We start from the raw sequence: 23,052 nt of genomic DNA on the forward strand, positions 1-23,052 counted from the left end.
GATAAGGACGGATCCCGATCTCGACCCAAAATAAGTAGAGCAGACGACCCGGTGTTGTTAGTGGCCAGGAAATATTTACAGACGAACAAAACTTAATTGGAAGCAAAGGAAGATAAACTAGTCTATATAGGTAAACAGTACCTTCTTCTAAGTCTTTACTGGATGGGATATGAGGGGAAAAGCTGTGTGATTTAGGCCTTACATTAATATAATTGAGCTCAGCGTGTGAATATTGGGTAACGTAGAGAGTTCTTTAAAATGTCTTAAAAATTTGTTTCCTGTCACTTTTATTATTATTGCTTCTTTCAAATAATTAGTGTCTCTAATTCTGAACAAGTTATAGAAAGGCCTATATATAAATGTCGGGCTTGGGTAGGTTGACGCTGTGCACGTTGATGACAGTATAATGTATTTATTTATTAATATAAACTGTTAAAAATATGATCCTTCGTTTTATTATTTGCTTTGAAAAATATTAATTAGACAATTCTCATGAAATCAATAATATAATCATAATCATGTAGTTGAACACTTGCAAACACCACCATGATTTTGTATGAAAAAAGCCCCCACATGATCATGATGGCAAGAAAATAAAGATAGAATGAAACATCAATTTTAACGGATGCAATTCAGCTAAATTTACTTTGGACACCCCGAATAGGGCCAAATCAATATATATTCAAATATGAATTACCTATAGTTTCAAGTATTTGTACTTATTTTTAGCTCACCTGAGCCGAAGGCTCAAGTGAGCTTTTCTGATCACATTTTGTCTGTAGTCCGTCTGTCTGTCCGTCTGTAAACTTTTCACATTTTCGACTTCTTCTCAAGAACCACTGGGCCAATTTCAACCAAACTTGCCACAAAGTATCCTTGGGTAAAGGAGATTCAAGTTTGTACAAATGAAGGGCCACGCCTTCTTCCAAGGGGAGATAATTAAGAATTTGTGAAAAATTAATGGCATCATTAAAAAATCTTCTTCTCAAGAACCACTGTGCTTGAAAACATGAAACTTATGTGGAAGCATCCTCAGGTAGTGTAGATTCAAGTTTGTTCAAATCATGACCCCCGGGGGTAGGGTGGGGCCGCAATGGGCGATCAAAGTTTTACATAGGAAATATACAGGAAAAATCTTTAAAAATCTTCTTCTCAAGAACAGCAAAGCCGTGATTGGTCAGATTTATATGGTAGCATCCTCAGATAGTGTAGATTCAAGTTTCTTCAAATCATGACCCCCGGGGTCGGGTGGGGCCACAATGGGCGATCAAAGTTTTACATAGGAATATATGGGAAAATCTTCAAAAATCTTCTTCTCAAGAACAGCAAAGCCAAGATTGGTCATATTTACTTGGAAGCATCCTCAGGTAGTGTAGATTCAAGTTTGTTCAAATCATGACCCCCGGGGGTCGGGTGGGGCCACAATGGGCGATCAAAGTTTTACATAGGAATATATAGGAAAAATCTTCAAAAATCTTCTTCTCAAGAACAGCAAAGCCATAATTGGTCACATTTACATGGAAGCATCCTCAGGTAGTGTAGATTCAAGTTTGTTCAAATCATGACCCCCGGGGGTCGGGTGGGGCCACAATGGGCGATCAAAGTTTTACATAGGAATATATAGGAAAAAATCTTTAAAAATCTTCTTCTCAAGAACAGCAAAGCCATAATTGGTCATATTTACATGGAAGCATCCTCAGGTAGTGTAGATTCAAGTTTGTTCAAATCATGACCCCTGGGGGTCGGGTGGGGCCACAATGGGCGATCAAAGTTTTACATAGGAATATATGGGAAAATCTTCAAAAATCTTCTTCTCAAGAACAGCAAAGCCATGATTGGTCACATTTACATGGAAGCATCCTCAGATAGTGTACATTCAAATTTGTTCAAATCATGACCCCCAGGGGTCGGATGGGTCCACAATGGGCGATCAAAGTTTTACATGGGAATATATGGGAAAATCTTAAAAAAAACTATTTGTTAAGAATAGCAGAGCCATGATTGGTCATATTTATATGGTAGCATCCTCAGATAGTGTACATACAAATTTGTTCGAATCATGACCCCCGGGGGTCGGGTGAGGCCACAATGGGCGATCAAAGTTTTACATAGGAACATATAGTAAAAATCTTTGAAAAAAACTATTTGTTAAGAATAGCAAAGCCATGATTGGTCATATTTATATGGAAGCATTCTTAGATAGTGTACATTCAAGTTTGTTCAAACATGACCCCTGGGGGTCGGGTGGGGCCACAATGGGTGATCAAAGTTTTACATAGGAATACATAGGTTAAATCTTTAAAAATCTTCTACTCAAGAACAGCAAAGCCATGATTGGTCATATTTAAATGGAAGCATCCTCAGATAATGTAGATTCAAATTTGTTCAATTCATGACACACCCCCCCCCCCCCCCAACCACTTTTATATTTAAACTTTTCAACCTTTCAAGATTGAAGTGATTTCTGCTTTTTCCTAGCCATAGTGCTCAGGTGAGCGATGTGGCCCCTGGGCCTCTTGTGTTTAAAGGTTATGCAGGGGCAGAGCGAACAATTTTTGAAAGGGGGGTTCCAGGGTGCTGACCCTCTACCCCCCCCCCCCCCCCCCCCCACACACACACACACACACACAGAGAAAATTCTTAGGTTGTGGTAAATACCGGTAAAATCTTTGTTTTACATACATGTACGTTGAAATGGTTACCCTTCCCTCCTCTTCACCAGTCCGAATAAAAAAAAAACTCATTCCAAAAAAACCACTGAAGTCTTAAAATTGAATGCATTTGCAGCATTTCCATAATACTAATTAGTAATACATAGAATTTTTCTTTTAAGAATTTGAAAAACTTTTTTTTTCTTCGGAAGGTTTTTGAAAACCTATAGAAGTAAAACAGAAAATGAAATATATAATTTACTGTGGCCTTGCGCATATTCCCTTTATTGACTTATTTAATTTAGTTCCTTCAAAAACTTATCCGAAAATGGTACGTATATACACAGGTGCTTGTGGACAGGACCCCCCCCCCCCCCCCAATCATACCCGCGGTATTATAAAATAAAACGTTAATTCTACGTTATTTTTTGGATTTTTCATATGGAATACTTGTAAATGTGTACTAGAAGATTAATTTATGGAAAAAGACGAATAAAAATGTCCTTGGACCAGGGTGTATATTCGGAGGGGTGGGGGTTCCTGTTCACAAGCACCTGTGCGTATATATAGCCAAAGACCGTCGGAATCCGATATCAAATTAAACCTCGCATGTTACTTATCATACATGTAGATTGAAATAAGTAGAATATTTTATTCCATTCAGACACCCATAAATAAAAAACTGAAAGAGAGGAATAGAAGCTAAATAGAATGTAAGTGGGGGAAAGAAAAATTTATGAGACTTCATCTAATAGCAAGTGGAATATGACCAACCGTTCGAGTTGTTTTGAACAACGTACGTGAGTTAGACGTACAAATACATGTATCTATTCCAGCAAACGTTTTATCCTCTCTCTCTCTCTCTCTCATCTCGGCAAAAAATAAAGGGGGGTCCAACCCACAAAACCCCCCTCTGGATCCGCCATTGTTATGTTTAAACAAAAGTGGCAGACAAACCCCCTCCCCTTGCCCCCCTCCCCCCCCCCCCCCGGTGCCTGAAAATGCAGCTGAGCATATTTAGTTTGAACATTAAAAAGTGGCCACGCTAGATTTCTGAATGCTATGAATGAATACCTATATACCTTTGAATACCTCTATATATATATATATATATATATATATATATATATATATATATATATATATATATATATATATAGAAAGCACAAAGAAATTCACTTTTATAAGGATACCCACTTCCGCCCCAGCCCGGGGTTGTTCCTGTACTGCTAGGAGACAGATTCCGGAGGACGGTCGAGAGTTCAACCCCGGGCTGGGGCGGAAGTGGGTATCCTTATAAAAGTGAATTTCTTTGTGCTTTCTATATTAATATTTCTTCACTTAGGGCAGTTATGTTAGTTTAAGAGTTGTTGTAAAATGTGCTTTATAAATAAAAATTAATTTCATTACAACGTGTATTGGTAACGATCCTCTAATAAAACTAATGTCCAAATAACTGTATTTCACCTCCATTCTAAATGACCGTGTAGTGTAGAGCAGCGCCGCGAGAATTCCATCGGCATCGAAAGCAAGTTTTTTAACTTGCCTAAATAGCCGAGCGGTCTAGCGTGCTGTTCTTGTACTGCTAGGAGACAGATTCCTTAGGTCGAGAGTTCAACCCCGGGCTAGGGCGGAAGTGGGTATCCTTATATATAATATTTCTTCACTTAGGGCAGTTATGTTAGTTTAAGAGTTGTTGTAAAATTGCTTTATATATATATATATATATATATATATATATATATATATATATATATATATTTATATATATAAAGCACTAGAATGACCAACGACACGAGCAATTAAAAATTGTCAAATTCTCGAAACGCACTGTCCCTTCCTCAGGTCAAAGAAATAAAAGTTAAGAAGTCATAAAAACAAAGGAAATAGAGAAACAAAAAACAACTAGCACTACTACTAAACTACCAAACACTATATATTTACAATGTTACATGTTTGTTTTTTTTATTTGAAGTTTATAACCAGTTGTAAAGAAAGAAATCCGCACCGCTATGAAATACGTCCGATCTGTCGGGTGTACTCTGGTGAAGTGCGATTTACATAATTGAACGGATTAATTATCGACAATTAATTACGACCATGTAGTAAATCATACAATGGACTTATAATAAGTGTCTTGGAAATATTTTGTATATAACTATTTATCTATAACTTCACGTTTTCATTACAATCATTATTATCATTATATTACAGGGAAAGGTTTTTTTAAGTTGTTAGACCTTGTAACCAATCCCTTTGTATTTCTTTTACAATAAAATATTTTGAAAACAAACATCAATGTACTCACTGTAAATTGTAATTTTTACCATTATTCCTATTCCAGGTTTTTTTTATGAGTCTTTGCATTCAGCTTGCCTTGCACTTACATGTAAAATAAAGGATATCAATCTTGCATGCAGCATGAAGTCTACAGCCATTGCTAATACTAATAGCTCAGAATTTTTTTTGGATTCTTATAGTTCGTTGTCGCTAGAAAGACCAAAATGGAGTTTGAAATTGATAGCCAAAATAGTCTTGTTTCTAACTTAAAACAAGACGAAAATGGAAATGAAGTGAAATCATTGATGGAGATTTCTAGCAACCCTCAACTTGGTCAAGGAAGGGAAGAGGAAAATGACAGAGAAAACAAAGCACCCAGTACAAGTGACATGAATAGCAAACAGAAAACTAAGAAAGGTAGGACATGGTTAATTAATCAGCTTTAATAACTGAATCAGGTAAATCTATAATAAGAATCAAGTGAAATTTATTTTGTCTTTTTACAGTGAAAATACCCCATCATAAAAGCACAACTGACCAAATGAAGAAATGTAAGAGAGAGAATCGTGTAGGAAAACCCGAGAGAACTGCATGTAAAGGTACAAAGTCGAAAATCAAGATTGAAAGCAATGGAAACAATGACACAATTTCTGTCAGGAGATTCGAAACAAAATTGCAAAGGTTTTGCAATGTAGTGCAAGTTAAGAAAACAAGGGCAGGAAAATTACATTTTTTTACGGGTTGTATCCCAATTTTTTTAATGTGTGGTACAGAACAAATGTTATTTTTAAATGAGACAGTGGAAGACACCGTCGTCTTTTTCCTGATGAAAGAAAATGGCCAAATAATATCTATTCTTACAGATTTTCTTCTTCCTGGAAATTACCTTATAAATAGATTTTTTTCTGATAACAAGTTTGACTCTTGTCCAGATGAATTTTTGAACTTGTACCCCGAAAGCAGGTTATCATTACAAGTGAAAATACTGTCTCCATATTTATCTTCCACAACGGACCCAATAAAGGGTCACCATTTCATTATGATTGGTCATATTACACAGGAGCCAGTTCATTACATTGTTGACGAAAATTCTAACCTGAAAGCAGTGGTTGAAGAATTTGAAAAGGAGAATTTGGAGAGTTGTTTTGAAGTCTCCGTGGAAAAAGATGCTAATAAATGTGATCATCTGTTTTATTGTATGACTATGTCCGTGTTGAGGAAGGTAAAGGCACAGTCTGGCGTCAGAAAGAGAACATTTCAAATGAGGATACAGTTTATTGACGAACTAATGTTGAAGAGAAAAAAGAAAAAGTCTGGAAACAATCTAAAGACAAAGGACGTTGTAGAAGTCACAGGGGATGATAAAGAGGAAGATCTATCTGAACTTGAAGATGATTCTATATGATCAAAAGAGGACCTAGAACAAAATCAGTAATGTGTTGGGAGGCGATTAATTTATACTGGAAGAGTCTGTGCAGGGTGTTTACATATGATGAAATAAGAAATGATTCAAACTTGTTTTACAGTCACCCTCCACTAAAAAATAGGAATTACAATGCCTTTAATAATTATATGTTTTTTTTAAAAATTATTTTTATTGAAACATCTGACAATTTCAAATCAACATGTATAATTTTGACCAGATTTGTGCCAAATTTCCTCTCTGATATTTTTTATGCATGAAAAGTTTTACTCTGAGTTACATACTGTATTTACATTAATTTTATAAACTTAACTCTTTGTTTATTGTCACAGCTCAGCTTACAAATGGTGTTACATACACTAATATACTTAGTAAGTATATATCGACTACGATGATACTTTAAATTTCTGTTCGAACAGGTGTGATATTTATTTAAAAGTATGTAATTTGTACTTAATCAATACTTGACTTTGTTCTACTCAATTCTTTTACCTTTATGTTGTATATGGTCTATGCTTTTACCCCCATGTTGTATAGTCTTTGCTTTTAGATTTATGTTGTTTGCCTTTACTTTGATGTTTTATGCCTATAAAAAGAATAAATTGAAAAAAATTACTCATTTTCAATTTTCACTGTAATGAAAGATATTTTGACTCAGTTATTCTTTACATGGTATGAAAATGGAATATATTTAAATGTCAGGTTAAAAAAAGTGAGAAATAAAATTCTAGTGAATTCCCTGTCAAGAAGAGTAAGGTTGGTGGATTAGTTGTACTAAATGGAAGAATTGCTCTTCATTATATGTTGTATTCTGTCTGTTACTTAATCTGTAATTTATTTTTATGCCCATTGGGCCCTGATTTAAGGAATAGCTGTCTAATTTTTTGGTTTCATGACGTGATCAAGCAATTGGCTTGTGTGATAATTTGCATAAACGTCGAGTGCGTTTATGCATAAAATTATCACGCAAGCCAATTGCTTGATCATCGCCATGAAACCAAAAAATCTGACAGTTATTCCTTATATTTACACGCTCTTTAGTCCGTAAGTTCACGTGCCACAAGTCCCACCCACTTCTGTCTCTCTCTGCCTCGACCCTCACGCGATTTTTTTTAACCACGCCTATCGATTAATCAGTAGCATTATGTAGAAATCAAGTATTTTCACTATTTGTAGTTTTATCTCTCACAGAGAAAATTAAAAATGTAAATACATGTATTTGGTAATAAACCCTATTCTATTCTATTCTATAATCATGCCATCTGTCTGAACTAATAAAGCAAATAATGATTAAGCGAAATTCAATGCTCTAAATATATTATCGGTAATTAATGAGAATAAAAACGGACCCTTGAGTACTTCAATAATTTTAAATGATGATGATAACTTCTTTGTTGACTGCCAGTTACGGCTGTTATCTGCTTTATACGCTTCTTAACTGACGCGGGAGCCTTGAACAGCGGCGGGGACGACTTTCAATTACAGAATACCAGAGGATTGCGTTAGATGTGACTGAGACACGAAGAGAACAGTATACAGTCACATCAAGAGCCACTGTAATGTAATATTATACTTTCATGTAAATTAGTTGAATCTGATTCTTCGAGAAACATTTGTTAAATAACACTATTACCCGCTGATTAATGAAGCCACGCCCTCCAGCATTGCAACAGTCAATATTACTTGACGGCGAGTGATATTCCAAAAAATATTGACTGCGCAGAATTTATGCGCTCAAGGTTCACTGTAATATGTATTTGTATAAAACATTCAATATAATATAATAAATATTGCATGTAGTTGATTGTAACATTGAAAAATTTCACCCCTCGAAAAACATTGTCAACCTCCGCTGCGCCTCGGTTGACAATGGTTTTCTTGGGGTGAAAATTTTCAATGTTACACTCAAATACATGCAATATTTATATAATGTGCATTCAAGTTTACAGGAAATAAGAAGGTTGAGTACTGTAAATCTTAATTTGAGAGAACTTTATTTTAGCATAATTTAGCGAGAACGTCTGCTCGCGAAAATTTCATTCTCGTTTATATTTCTGTAATTAAATAAATATTTTAATACAGCAATTACCAACATTCGTGGAAAAAATATTATAAATACCATACAACTATCGCAAAAATAAGGTGTCGCAGAAATTTTGGTGATCTACCCAAAATAAGACGATTGACCTTCCTTATACTCTTCCTATTTAATAGGTCAAGACCACTAGATTTTCTGACGTCAGCATAAATTTGCAAGTTAAATTAGGTATCTGTTTACTTTATCGAACAACCGATCAGCTGAATGAGTCGCAATGCATTATTGGCTACTACAAATTTTAGTACAAACGCAATGTATTGAAAATGAATAGCAATTTAAACTGTCCCTTGGAAATTCATTTTCCATTCTTTTTCGATATTTATGAAATAGATATTGAAAATGGTGTGTAATCTTTCATTTCTATGCTCACATTTACAAAATTTTGTTTATCAAGCCTTATATGAACTTGTTTAAATAATGGACCAGCGTAAACCAGCGTAATGGACCAGCGTAAACCGTACATGTAAGTGCTATTGTGTAGAAGAGGCAGTGAGTATTCTTTCGTATGGTTTTAGAGAGCAAGAAAGAAAATTTTAATTGACAGAATGCGCTTTGAAATATTTTTACGGTAATTTACACAATGCTTAGAATATAAAGCTTTTTTCTTGGTAATAGATTATGATCATATTATATTCCAATGCCATTTAAAAAAAAAATAGTACTCATTTGCGACTAAGAATGATTTCTTTTTGATTTTGTATTGACAAACAACAAGAAAAGCGTATTTTTCTGTCTTTGAATGCATTTGTGTATCTACATATATCTATTCATGTATGTCGATTGACGAAAGTAATATCTTGTATTTAAGGTATTCAATGTATAATGACTCTATTTTGTGCCTAATAAATGAATGGTCCGATATTTTTAATCATGGGGGCATTTTGAAGGTGTTATTAAATAAAAATACTCCACCAAAGGAATTTACAAAATTTTTATTATTATCAAATAAATTTCACCTTGAATTTTACATTGAAGTCTATGGGCAGCGCAGGTTTTATTAAGGTTTTACAAGAGAAATACCGACATCTTACGAACGAACGTAACCAAAAAAGGGGATCGTTCATTGTATTCACATTTGCATTATTTAATTCTTCAATGTTATTGCGATTTCAAAAGATAAAATCCCCGCAGGATACCTCAAAACTACTTCTTGTCGTAGTCGCTACCGTGACGCTACAATACATTTCAATGGACATTTAAACGAGCAAAGGTGTTCCGAAAAGGGAAATACACATGTAAAAGAAAAATGAAAAATGTCTCATTTTGAGGCATGTAGTCAGAGATTCTGTCTTACGAAAACGAAAAAGAGGGCGAGGGAGAGTTAAAAAAAAAATAAACATAAAACAATGGCCTTTTTATTCATGCTACTGGCTAAACTTTGGACATGTAAATCATATATGGTGCCAATTTTGATGCACCAGAGGCGCATTTAAAGTTACATAGTGAGTCAATATCATGGGTTTCTTTTAAGTTTTCTTTTTCGTGTTGGGGCAAACTAAAATTAGTTTTACTTATATTTTTCTCCACAAAAGTAGATTTTTTAGGTTCTGAAACCTGTAATTTTCTTAAATCTAATACTTTCAAGAATTGAATTAAATCTGCATGTGTCTTGCAAAAATTTTACTTCTGTCAGTTTTCCCGTTAGTCCTTCACAGTGTCTCTTTAAACAAATTATGTCTCTTAAGTAGATTCCTTATTTTACGCGAGTACTTAATATCGCAAAATGGCCGAAGGGCGTCAAATCGCGAGAACAATAATTCGCGAATGGGTGATTTATTTAGAGATTTTACATACAGTAAAGCACCATAAAATAAAAGCGAGTAATTTTATTTCGCGAATGGCGCTTCTCGCGTAATTACGCGATAATTTATTCCTCGCGTATATTTAGGAATCTACAGTAATGCTCATGCTGAATCGTTGGAAATCCGAAATATTTAATTTAAAAAAATCAAAGAGCTGAAAAGGGGGGGGGGGGACAAAGACTGGAGCAAAATTACATCGAAGGATCGTATATATCTAAGAAGAAGCTTTATCAACCGAAAAATTACGAACCGGCTTTTTTTCCCACGGATTCATGATATGGTTATAATACATGTACATGTATATTGAAGCCGGGTTTAATTTTATTTTGATAGTTTTCTTAGCCATTACAAGGAATTATCATCTCTGACAATATCTGTGTAGAAAATTAATCAATAGCCATTCCTGGCGTGACATATATGAGAATGTTTTTGTAAATGAAACTCACACACACTCATTTTAAAATATTCAGTTTTTTACAAAGAAAAATGCAATGCAATTAAATCAGCTGAACAGAAATTGGCCTTAGTAACCCCTGTCCACATGAATGCTGCTTCGGTGAGTAATTTCCAGACACGTGGTATCAACCAAATTAGGTTAGACCATCTTTAAAAAATTGTTTCTTTGCCCTCACCGACTGGCTAAAAATGACCCGACTCAAAACTTGTTTAATCAGGGGAAACGATAATTTTTCCTCCTGAATTTTCTTTCTCCATCAATAAGAATGGTGACATTTTCTGGAAAAAAATTTATAACCTATCTACCGACCCAATTTTTATATGATAATGTATAAAGAAAATTTTTTTCCGAAAAAAGTTGGACCACCCCACATGAAAAAAGGATTTTCGAGTTTAAACCTCACCCCCTTTTTTTCTCTGGCGCCCCAAACCCCTCCCACTTCTAAAAACGAAAATTATATGTTTCTAATTCGACTAATGAATAATAAATAAATCTGCAGCAATATAACTTTTACCAGAAAGAATTTATGACTGTTTTAAAAAATGAAGAAAAAAAAAATATCAGTAGAATCAGTGAAAACTCGTCTGTTCTGTTTATTTGCCTGTGTGTGCAGGTACATTTGAAGCATGCCTTGACAACTCAGTGAATTAGCGTCATGCACTTGATGTCTTCAAATTATTCACAATTAGAAAAACTACAGTATCTTTTTGTCAGTGTACTTGAATAAATCAAGGATTTTTTTTTCTTAGAGGTGACGCAAGTTATAATTTCGACTATAGTTTTTTTTCTGTACATTAGAGCTTCGGTCGAAATTACTCTGAGTGCGGGGTCAAAGTTACCCTTCACGTATACAGTGTATCTTGTAATTTTATATTCTGACGAATAATGCATGCTTAACAAACAATGATATAATGGTACATAGCTTGAGTACAAAGAAAATTTAATAAATATACACCACCCAGAGGGGCCTGCCCCCACCTTTTCCACACATTACTTTTTACTGTTGGAAATGTTCATTGAAAGGCTCGTTGCCCCCCCCCCCCCCCCTTTGTTGCATTACAGTCAAATAAGGCTAATGTAGTAATGTATGGGGAAAAAATGGTACCGAAAGAAGGTTTTTTTTTATTATTATTTTGCTTGTCAGGTTTTTTCAGGTAAGTTGAATTTTTTTCTCTGGCTGCCCCCCCCCCCCCAGCTTTAAATCTGTGAACCTACCCAAATACATAATTTGCAGCTTTTATAATCCTCATATCTATACAGATATAACATATATCATGAAAGGCAGCCGAAAGATAAATTAAGTGAAGATTGCAACATAATACATCATCCAAGAAGATACTGTCTATCATATAAATGCTCGTTTATTTTTTTGAAGTGATATTTCACATAAAGAAAACCCTTTATGAAGTTACTTTTTCTTTTACTAGATACGATATGGGGAAAAAACATTGCATATGCATGCATTGCCCCATTCCACTTTTATAAGGATTGTAGTATATGGATCGTAGTATTCCATGTATTTAGTTAAATGTAATGAAAATGGACATTCAATTCGATTAGTTGAGCTTCGACCCCCTCTCCCTTCCCAAGTACACAAACATCTACGCGCGATCACTTTAAAAATATTACGTTTTCCGGAGAAGTGCCAACTATTTTCTGATTTTTAATGGTTGATTTCTGAAACGTTGGAAAACAATGCTACATCGTATAATTCATTACAACAATTATTGTCCATTGCATCTGCTCTCTCTCTCTCTCTCTCTCTCTCTCTCTCTCTCACACACAAGCACATAAATGTATACTTTCAAATACAAGACACTATATAATCGCATCATCTGGTAACTTGTTGCCTTTGCATGGATTTATACAGGGTGTGAGTTTAGATTTCATCCATGCTATAAAACGTAACTTTCCCCAAATGAACACAGCTCACACTAGTATATACGTATAACCACTGACGCATGACAAATGTGTTTCCTAACCCGTCATAGGTATTTTGGCGTATTTTCTTCTATTTGTCCGCTTTTAATTACATTGTAAGTGATTACAGAAAATTAGACAGAAGAAATTATCATTTACAAAGTCATTAACATACTGTCCGGTCTATTATACACATATACTTAATTTTTCTGATTTATTAATTTTAAACTAGGTGCAATAACTGGTCCCGGGAAAACTACCAAGATACGGGAAGTTAGGGCGAGTTACGTTCGTTCGTAAGATGTCGGTTTTTCTCTACTAAGTTATTGCAAAAAGTAATTTGAATTTCATACAGATCTCTTGATGGAAATATGCATAAACTCTCTATTTATTAAAATATGAAATAAAATAAATCATATACCACAGATATTTTGACAAAATTAAAATTTTCTTTTTTTTCGTCAAGGGCAGATAATCCTTTAAAAAGTTTTAAGGTGCAAAATGGCCAGCTTCTTTCATGATATCTGTAATGTGAATTTTGTTCATTTCCCTTTCATCCTTATCTAGCAATGCATTTTTAACTAGTTTAAAATGACCAAAAATGGTTCAGAATCCATTCATTATACACTGAATACCTTAAGGTTTTTTTCTTAAATCTAAACATCAATACAAATTTTGTGTTTATTATTTTCAAAACGAATAATTTTAATGTATGCATACGCCAAAGAGTTTAGAGTTTAGACGGTATTTGACGTAACTATTAATCATCTAATACTACTTCAATATTTAATGTTAGCATTGAACGTTGTCTTTGGTATATACTCTTTAAATTTCAGCCATATAAAGTGAAAAATAAGTTGTTAAGTTTTTCCGGTGATCAACTAAATATTATGCACTATAACGACGAAAACCACATGTACATGTAGCTGTTAAATCGTAATCACGTAGTAGAGAAAAACCGACATCTTACGAACGAACGTAACTCGCCCTAACTTCCCGTATCTTGGTAGTTTTCCCGGGACCAGTTATTGCACCTAGTTTAAAATTAATAAATCAGAAAAATTAAGTATATGTGTATAATAGACCGGACAGTATGTTAATGACTTTGTAAATGATAATTTCTTCTGTCTAATTTTCTGTAATCACTTACAATGTAATTAAAAGCGGACAAATAGAAGAAAATACGCCAAAATACCTATGACGGGTTAGGAAACACATTTGTCATGCGTCAGTGGTTATACGTATATACTAGTGTGAGCTGTGTTCATTTGGGGAAAGTTACGTTTTATAGCATGGATGAAATCTAAACTCACACCCTGTATAAATCCATGCAAAGGCAACAAGTTACCAGATGATGCGATTATATAGTGTCTTGTATTTGAAAGTATACATTTATGTGCTTGTGTGTGTGTGAGAGAGAGAGAGAGAGAGAGAGAGAGAGAGAGAGAGAGAGAGAGCAGATGCAATGGACAATAATTGTTGTAATGAATTATACGATGTAGCATTGTTTTCCAACGTTTCAGAAATCAACCATTAAAAATCAGAAAATAGTTGGCACTTCTCCGGAAAACGTAATATTTTTAAAGTGATCGCGCGTAGATGTTTGTGTACTTGGGAAGGGAGAGGGGGTCGAAGCTCAACTAATCGAATTGAATGTCCATTTTCATTACATTTAACTAAATACATGGAATACTACGATCCATATACTACAATCCTTATAAAAGTGGAATGGGGCAATGCATGCATATGCAATGTTTTTTCCCCATATCGTATCTAGTAAAAGAAAAAGTAACTTCATAAAGGGTTTTCTTTATGTGAAATATCACTTCAAAAAAATAAACGAGCATTTATATGATAGACAGTATCTTCTTGGATGATGTATTATGTTGCAATCTTCACTTAATTTATCTTTCGGCTGCCTTTCATGATATATGTTATATCTGTATAGATATGAGGATTATAAAAGCTGCAAATTATGTATTTGGGTAGGTTCACAGATTTAAAGCTGGGGGGGGGGGGGCAGCCAGAGAAAAAATTCAACTTACCTGAAAAAACCTGACAAGCAAAATAATAATAAAAAAAAACCTTCTTTCGGTACCATTTTTTCCCCATACATTACTACATTAGCCTTATTTGACTGTAATGCAACAAAGGGGGGGGGGGGGGCAACGAGCCTTTCAATGAACATTTCCAACAGTAAAAAGTAATGTGTGGAAAAGGTGGGGGCAGGCCCCTCTGGGTGGTGTATATTTATTAAATTTTCTTTGTACTCAAGCTATGTACCATTATATCATTGTTTGTTAAGCATGCATTATTCGTCAGAATATAAAATTACAAGATACACTGTATACGTGAAGGGTAACTTTGACCCCGCACTCAGAGTAATTTCGACCGAAGCTCTAATGTACAGAAAAAAAACTATAGTCGAAATTATAACTTGCGTCACCTCTAAGAAAAAAAAATCCTTGATTTATTCAAGTACACTGACAAAAAGATACTGTAGTTTTTCTAATTGTGAATAATTTGAAGACATCAAGTGCATGACGCTAATTCACTGAGTTGTCAAGGCATGCTTCAAATGTACCTGCACACACAGGCAAATAAACAGAACAGACGAGTTTTCACTGATTCTACTGATATTTTTTTTTTTCTTCATTTTTTAAAACAGTCATAAATTCTTTCTGGTAAAAGTTATATTGCTGCAGATTTATTTATTATTCATTAGTCGAATTAGAAACATATAATTTTCGTTTTTAGAAGTGGGAGGGGTTTGGGGCGCCAGAGAAAAAAAGGGGGTGAGGTTTAAACTCGAAAATCCTTTTTTCATGTGGGGTGGTCCAACTTTTTTCGGAAAAAAATTTTCTTTATACATTATCATATAAAAATTGGGTCGGTAGATAGGTTATAAATTTTTTTCCAGAAAATGTCACCATTCTTATTGATGGAGAAAGAAAATTCAGGAGGAAAAATTATCGTTTCCCCTGATTAAACAAGTTTTGAGTCGGGTCATTTTTAGCCAGTCGGTGAGGGCAAAGAAACAATTTTTTAAAGATGGTCTAACCTAATTTGGTTGATACCACGTGTCTGGAAATTACTCACCGAAGCAGCATTCATGTGGACAGGGGTTACTAAGGCCAATTTCTGTTCAGCTGATTTAATTGCATTGCATTTTTCTTTGTAAAAAACTGAATATTTTAAAATGAGTGTGTGTGAGTTTCATTTACAAAAACATTCTCATATATGTCACGCCAGGAATGGCTATTGATTAATTTTCTACACAGATATTGTCAGAGATGATAATTCCTTGTAATGGCTAAGAAAACTATCAAAATAAAATTAAACCCGGCTTCAATATACATGTACATGTATTATAACCATATCATGAATCCGTGGGAAAAAAAGCCGGTTCGTAATTTTTCGGTTGATAAAGCTTCTTCTTAGATATATACGATCCTTCGATGTAATTTTGCTCCAGTCTTTGCCCCCCCCCCCTTTTCAGCTCTTTGATTTTTTAAAATTAAATATTTCGGATTTCCAACGATTCAGCATGAGCATTACTGTAGATTCCTAAATATACGCGAGGAATAAATTATCGCGTAATTACGCGAGAAGCGCCATTCGCGAAATAAAATTACTCGCTTTTATTTTATGGTGCTTTACTGTATGTAAAATCTCTAAATAAATCACCCATTCGCGAATTATTGTTCTCGCGATTTGACGCCCTTCGGCCATTTTGCGATATTAAGTACTCGCGTAAAATAAGGAATCTACTTAAGAGACATAATTTGTTTAAAGAGACACTGTGAAGGACTAACGGGAAAACTGACAGAAGTAAAATTTTTGCAAGACACATGCAGATTTAATTCAATTCTTGAAAGTATTAGATTTAAGAAAATTACAGGTTTCAGAACCTAAAAAATCTACTTTTGTGGAGAAAAATATAAGTAAAACTAATTTTAGTTTGCCCCAACACGAAAAAGAAAACTTAAAAGAAACCCATGATATTGACTCACTATGTAACTTTAAATGCGCCTCTGGTGCATCAAAATTGGCACCATATATGATTTACATGTCCAAAGTTTAGCCAGTAGCATGAATAAAAAGGCCATTGTTTTATGTTTATTTTTTTTTTTAACTCTCCCTCGCCCTCTTTTTCGTTTTCGTAAGACAGAATCTCTGACTACATGCCTCAAAATGAGACATTTTTCATTTTTCTTTTACATGTGTATTTCCCTTTTCGGAACACCTTTGCTCGTTTAAATGTCCATTGAAATGTATTGTAGCGTCACGGTAGCGACTACGACAAGAAGTAGTTTTGAGGTATCCTGCGGGGATTTTATCTTTTGAAATCGCAATAACATTGAAGAATTAAATAATGCAAATGTGAATACAATGAACGATCCCCTTTTTTGGTTACGTTCGTTCGTAAGATGTCGGTATTTCTCTTGTAGACCGTCATGTTTTGCGACTCATTCAATTGGTAGGAGAATTTGTTTGACGAAAACGTCGTCACGCGATGAAAAATGCCTTCCATAAAAGGTTTGTTTTGTTTGTTTGTTTTTAACGTCCCTCTCGAGAATTTTTCACTCATATGGAGACGCCACCACTTGCCATGGAGGGCTGCAAATTTATACCTATGCTCGGCACGCAGGGCCATTGAGCAGTGAGGGATCTTTTTTCGTGCCAACACCTACTGCGACACGGGACCTCGGTTTACACGGTCTTATCGGAAGGACCGGCCTCCACGTCCTGCAGTGGGATTCGAACCCGCGACGTAAGGATCAGCTCCTTACTTTGCGACTCTAGAGCAGACGCTCTAACCACTGCGCCACGCGGGCGACTCCATGAAAGGTAGTGTAGATGCTCATAGTTTTCACTGAACTCAGCTACTCTTTTGTTGGAGTGTGTCGGATGAAAGGATGTTTAATTAATCATTATTTGCTAAAGTAAAAATTTAAAGGATCGATAGGCCCCGCTTTCACGGTCTGTATTCGTACTGAAAATTATTTAACTCACAAATCTGTAAACTTGAGAAGTGAAAGTCTGTCAGAAAAACGTTAATAATTAACGAAGAGAAAGATTTTTTGAGATCAATACGTGTACCTTATTCAGGAAGTCAGTTTCTACGGTAATTATTTAAGCTTGAAATGCTTAAAAATTGATAAAAATGTTACAGATGAAATATGGAGATAACTAACAGTAATCAAGCTTAAAAGTCCATTGTAACAAAAATCTGGGAAAGAGCAAACTCGGACCTCTAAAAACATCAGAGGGATCAGGTGCCATAGAAGAGTAAACATCCCCTGTCGACCGGTCACCCCGCCATGTGCTCATTGTCATGATGGGGAAAAACGAGAAAATCCGTAGACAATTCAGTGTTTAAATAATGGCCCAACAATTAGTATTAAAAAAACGTCAGTCAGCATTCGACTTAATGATAGATTGTATTTGCAGATAAGGTCATTGTATCCGGCATAGAACTTGCAAAATGATGACTTTAAACGAGACTGATGTCCTTGTTTCATCAACTTGTTTGTCAGTAGCTTGCTTCGTTTAATAAATTGTTCGTACTTGGAATATGCTCTTGTGTAACGAATTAACTGGGAGATATAAACCCCATATGCAGGTGATAAGGGTATATTGCTACATAAGTAAGGGAAGTTAACGATAGGAAAGTTGAAGTCATCACGTTTACCATAAAGTTTTGTTAGCCTGCCATTAACGTCTTTTTCTAATAAAATATCCAAATATGAAACAGATGTGTGAGACTCTGCATGTGGTATCTTTTATTTTAGATTCACTCGGATATATCGAGTCGACATATGAATGGAAGTTAATTGATAATACGTCTTCTTCTTCGAATGTTTAAGTTTTTGAATAAATTCTGCTTCATATGAATACAAAAACATCGTCGGATACCTACGGATGATCTCATCTTTTACTCATCATCCGAGGGCAAACTAGCCGAAAAATCGTCGTATGTAATTAAAATGCGCGGGTCATTTGATTGGCTGCTCCACAGAGTCGCGATGGCAAATCAACATTACTTATGTATGTTCGGCAATGACAAAAACCTTTCCGTAGTTAAAGAGGTTCGTTCCTGAACTTTTGAGCAGATTTTTGTCTTGACCTCTATTTAAAAAATTCTGCACAGTGTTTTAGTTCTTACAAGGAATTTGGATTCTATAATGCTAATTAAACTATATTCAATTAAAACCCCATATGATTAAATTCCATACCAAAAGCATTAAGTGAGGAACTATTTTTTGTGGCGGAAGGGTTTTTTTTTTTAAAGAAGAAAATGATCTTTTTTTTTTCTTTCGAAGTATTTACAGTAAAATTGTTTTAACTTAAAAGTTTGGATTACTATCTTTACCTGCAGCCTGCACATAGAGTTTGTGCAGTGAAATCTTTTATGCTGGTCCTAAATTATATATTAAATTAACTGTCATGAATTCTATAATCATATTGACAAATATAGCAAATATATTGTGAAAGTCCTGGGAAAAAATTGCACAATTTAAGCTTAAAATTAAAAATTACACTTTTTTAGTATTTATCTAAAAATTTATATCACAGACAACCCTTTTAATTTTCTCTTCTGAACATATAAGATAATTTTAACCATTCGGCTTAAATTCAGAAAAATGTCATTACATGTACTTTCAAATGATTTTATTGCTTGTTTTTATTTAGCGAGACTACAGCGGGATAAGGTAAATTATTCACGGAAATGTGGCTAGGAAGTGACTTCCACGTGGAGACATGGTAAACATAAAAGTTATGTTGCGTTTCAGTTTTCACCATTGTATAATTTTTGTAGAAATGTACTTCAGTCTCTCTTGAATTCATTCAAACTTCAATAAGTACTCGTTATGAAATTATTTTCTGCAGTTATGTATTTAAATTTCTTTTTGGACAAACATACTTGCATTGGAACTGGGACTATGTTTTTTGGTGTCAGATTAGCAATTGAGGTACGAACATGGCTTAAACTGAAAAATCAGCTGAATGAGTTGAATTGCATTGTGGGTTACTACATATACTACTTGAATGTTACGCTTAAGAAAGTCGCCCGCGTGGCGCAGTGGTTAGAGCGTCTGCTCTAGAGTCGCGAAGTAAGGAGTTGATCCTTACGTCGCGGGTCTGAATCCCACTGTGGGACCTGAAGACCGGTCCTTCGGATGAGACCATATAAATCGAGGTCCAGTGTCGCAGTAGGTGCTGGCACGAAAAAGGTCCCTCACTGCTCAATGGCCGTAAGTGCCGAGTATAGGACAAAATTTGCAGCTCTCCACCGGCAAGTGGTGGCGTCTCCATATGAGTGAAAAATTCTCGAGAGGGACGTTAAACAACAAACAAACAAACGCTTAGGGAAAAAAAAACAATTCTACAGGCGATCGGAAAGGCACAAAGAACTTTTTTTCATGCATTTCGTAGATGAAAAGTGATTTGTCCATTTTCATTCTAGTATTCCGATGCTCACAATTACAAACAATTCATTTGTCAAATAAACGTAGAATTCTAGCTTTCTCAAAGCCAAACTGTACTTTAAAGGCGATTTAATTGCGTCTGTATTCATTTGTTGTACTATCGATGAATACAATTGTCAGGTGGGTTCCCTGGCCAAAAACACATGTGATCACGGGTATTGTAAAAAAAAAAAAAAAAAAAAAAAAAAAAAAAAAAAAAAAAAAAAAAAAAAAAGAGAAAAACTTTGTTGTCCATTTAACAATTTAAATGCCTAAGAGATGCTGCTCGTTTTACTTAACCTTGAAGTGCTGGTGTTCTGAACGTGGCACAGACCATAGGGGCTTGTCTTCCGGATTGTTAAATGTAAAATAAATTTTAAAAAATTTGAATCTTCTTTAAATACATTGTACACTTAAAAGTTATTTAAGATAGAGATTCTGACACTTTCAGTCAAGAAAAAAAACACGTTTTAAAAAGACGTACCACACGTATATACATAAGTCTACAAGGGACGAAAGCTCTCGTCTTGGAAAATATACCCCAACCCACTTCAGCGCCTATATCTGGACTCTAAAGCATTTATTTATTTCGTTGTCATGGTTCTTTCCCCTACAGGGATGATTTTCCTAAATGTTGATGCGTTTATCAGTCGTCAACACGCGTTTAATCAACAGAAAACGGATACAATATCTTCGATTTGGGGCTCATTTTTCTAAATCGACCCGGAGACTACATTTTATTATGTATACATTTTCTAGTTAACAACGTACATGTAACAACAAATTGCAAAGGCCCGTGACATCTTTCAGTTTCTAATAATTGTATTTTTTTTTTCTTTTCATAAAAACATTTTTTTGCTTTGTTTTGTTTGTTTTGTTTTTTTTTAATTGATTTTTGCAGTCCATTTAATTGACCTGAATCACGTGTTCGAAGTAAAATGTAAACATGTAGTTGTCCAGTAAAGTGCTAGCATAAATAGCAAACTAATAAACGTATTTTCAAAATTGAAGAGTTCCAATTTTCTGATTGGTTGTATATTTCAACAAATTAGCATATTTTACGACATTTTGCCGACTTTGCCCACGGATAATGGGTATTTTAAAATGAGATCACCCGTGGGTATCGGACGATGATGCAAAAATAAATAAATCTAGACTACAGGCACATCCGATATACCTACGATATATGCCAGTGTATTCTTCAATAAATAATTGTTCTTTATGAGAAAAAAAAAAAGAACAAATGATTTCCCGGATATCAGAAAATAAACACTAGTCTGACGAGTTGTAATTTACTGTCTTTTTGTTAAATAGAACAAAACAACTTTATCATATTCAAATATTTATAGACATGGCAATTAGTAGACCAAAGCTTCTATTGATCGTGTTAATTACAATACAATGCAAAATAGCCAATTATAACGATTGTTCTGATTCTTTAGAAAATATTCAAGATGTGATCGATGGGGGTGAAAGTGAAACACTTTATGTCCATTTTGCTAGTATTGCATTAATTGTTAACGTTTGTCTGATTATATGGGAGAAAAACAGCTCCGCGAACATTACAGGTAAATATCAAAATTATGTTGCAATCTATTGTAAAATTACTGAGTAGCCTCATTTACGAATTTAAGGAATGTTTTTAAGATTGTGTGAGTTAACGGTGTGTACATCACACAGACTTGTCACGTAGGCAATATATATTTCACAAAGCGCACTAGCGTGCAAGTCTGTGTGATTTACACATCAATAATTCAATCTTTAAACTTTAAGAACATTCCTTAAATTAACATATTACATGTTTAAAAGCACCAAAAAATATTCTCAATGTTTGAATTTCTTGCTACCCGATATTGTTTTATTTTATTAACGTCTCTGCAGCCTTATTCTTACTTTATACTTTGGCGCGAGTATCTCATGTATATTTCTACGCGTGAGTATACACGAAAATGGTTAAAGTTGGTTAAGTAGGAAATACAAAGCAAATGTAAATGTATACAAATGTACTGAATTCTTTAATTTGCTTCTATATTCTTTAAAGCAGAAAAAATTGAGATTCAACACATATTTCTCGTTAAAAATTTTTAAAATTGAAATTTTATAGAAAGACATAAATAAGATGTCTGCATGTCGTTTATCCATTTGGTGCCGTGAGAGAAGATTTTCCCTGTATTAGCTAATCAAGTCACATATAAAGTTTACTAGTAAAAGAAAAAAAACATTTATAAATCGATGCCCATTGTATGTGATTGATATGGAAGTGAATTCAACGAGAGATGTAGATTAATCTCTTCCTATTCACTGGAATAATAGACTGGAGGTTCAATTTGAAAAAAAATATAGAATACAAAAAAAGAATATTAATACAAATTTGCAGCACAATGCTCATAATTCAACAATGCAATTCCACATTTAAACTACCACATCATATTTCATTGTTGCGCTATTTAAAGAATATTCTGTACAAATTAAATCTAGCAGTGTCTTTTATTTTTGTATGTGTGTGTCACTATTCAATAATTGTCCATTACAAATTTGTGTTAAAATAAAACATTTTCTTTGTTAAGAGAGTACATGCACATTCGATGAAAAGCCGCCCCCCGAAAATATGAAGAAATAAATGGATTTTATGATGCCAGGATTTGGTTTTCAAATCAAAATACGTTATAACCTAAAACGTTTTACACCCCCCCCCCCCGCTTTTTTATTGTTGGATCTCTTATCTGGTTAAACAAGGGTGAGTAGTGTATATGACACAAGATTGTTTTTTTTAATATATATTTTACATATATTTTAATTTTCGAAAAAAAAAAGATATTGAAAGAAGCAATTATATCATGCATATAAAGAAGCAATTATATCATGCATATAGTGTAAAAACTTTATACTTGCACAGAATAACCTATAGACTTTCTCTACTTTATTTACCTTTATTCCACTGTAGAAAAC

At 34.3% G+C, this 23,052-nt stretch overlaps 1 protein-coding gene across 1 annotated transcript; it reads left to right on the forward strand.

Annotated features, from left to right (window-relative positions):
• Positions 1 to 44: 44 nt before the first annotated feature.
• On the forward strand, positions 45 to 6,934 carry LOC133206027 (uncharacterized). The gene is made up of 3 exons (XM_061341931.1): positions 45 to 130; positions 5,132 to 5,348; positions 5,438 to 6,934. Exons 2-3 carry the CDS (start codon positions 5,156 to 5,158, stop codon positions 6,334 to 6,336), a joined length of 1,092 nt encoding a protein of 363 aa, XP_061197915.1. The 5' UTR covers positions 45 to 130; positions 5,132 to 5,155; the 3' UTR covers positions 6,337 to 6,934.
• Positions 6,935 to 23,052: the final 16,118 nt, after the last annotated feature.

The sequence above is a fragment of the Saccostrea echinata genome, unplaced genomic scaffold (genome assembly GCF_033153115.1).
Source record: "Saccostrea echinata isolate AGI-Se365-2 ecotype Australia unplaced genomic scaffold, CSIRO_AGI_Sech_v1 ptg000054l, whole genome shotgun sequence".
NCBI classification, from domain to species: domain Eukaryota; kingdom Metazoa; phylum Mollusca; class Bivalvia; order Ostreida; family Ostreidae; genus Saccostrea; species Saccostrea echinata.

What these genes read in the sequence shown, in the direction of transcription:
- LOC133206027 (XM_061341931.1), top strand. Translation starts at nt 5,156, where the DNA reads ATGGAGTTTGAAATTGATAGCCAAAATAGTCTTGTTTCTAACTTAAAA. An exon ending in CAAACAGAAAACTAAGAAAG is followed by an intron (nt 5,349 to 5,437) that starts GTAGGACATGGT and finishes GTCTTTTTACAG; the next exon opens with TGAAAATACCCCATCATAAA.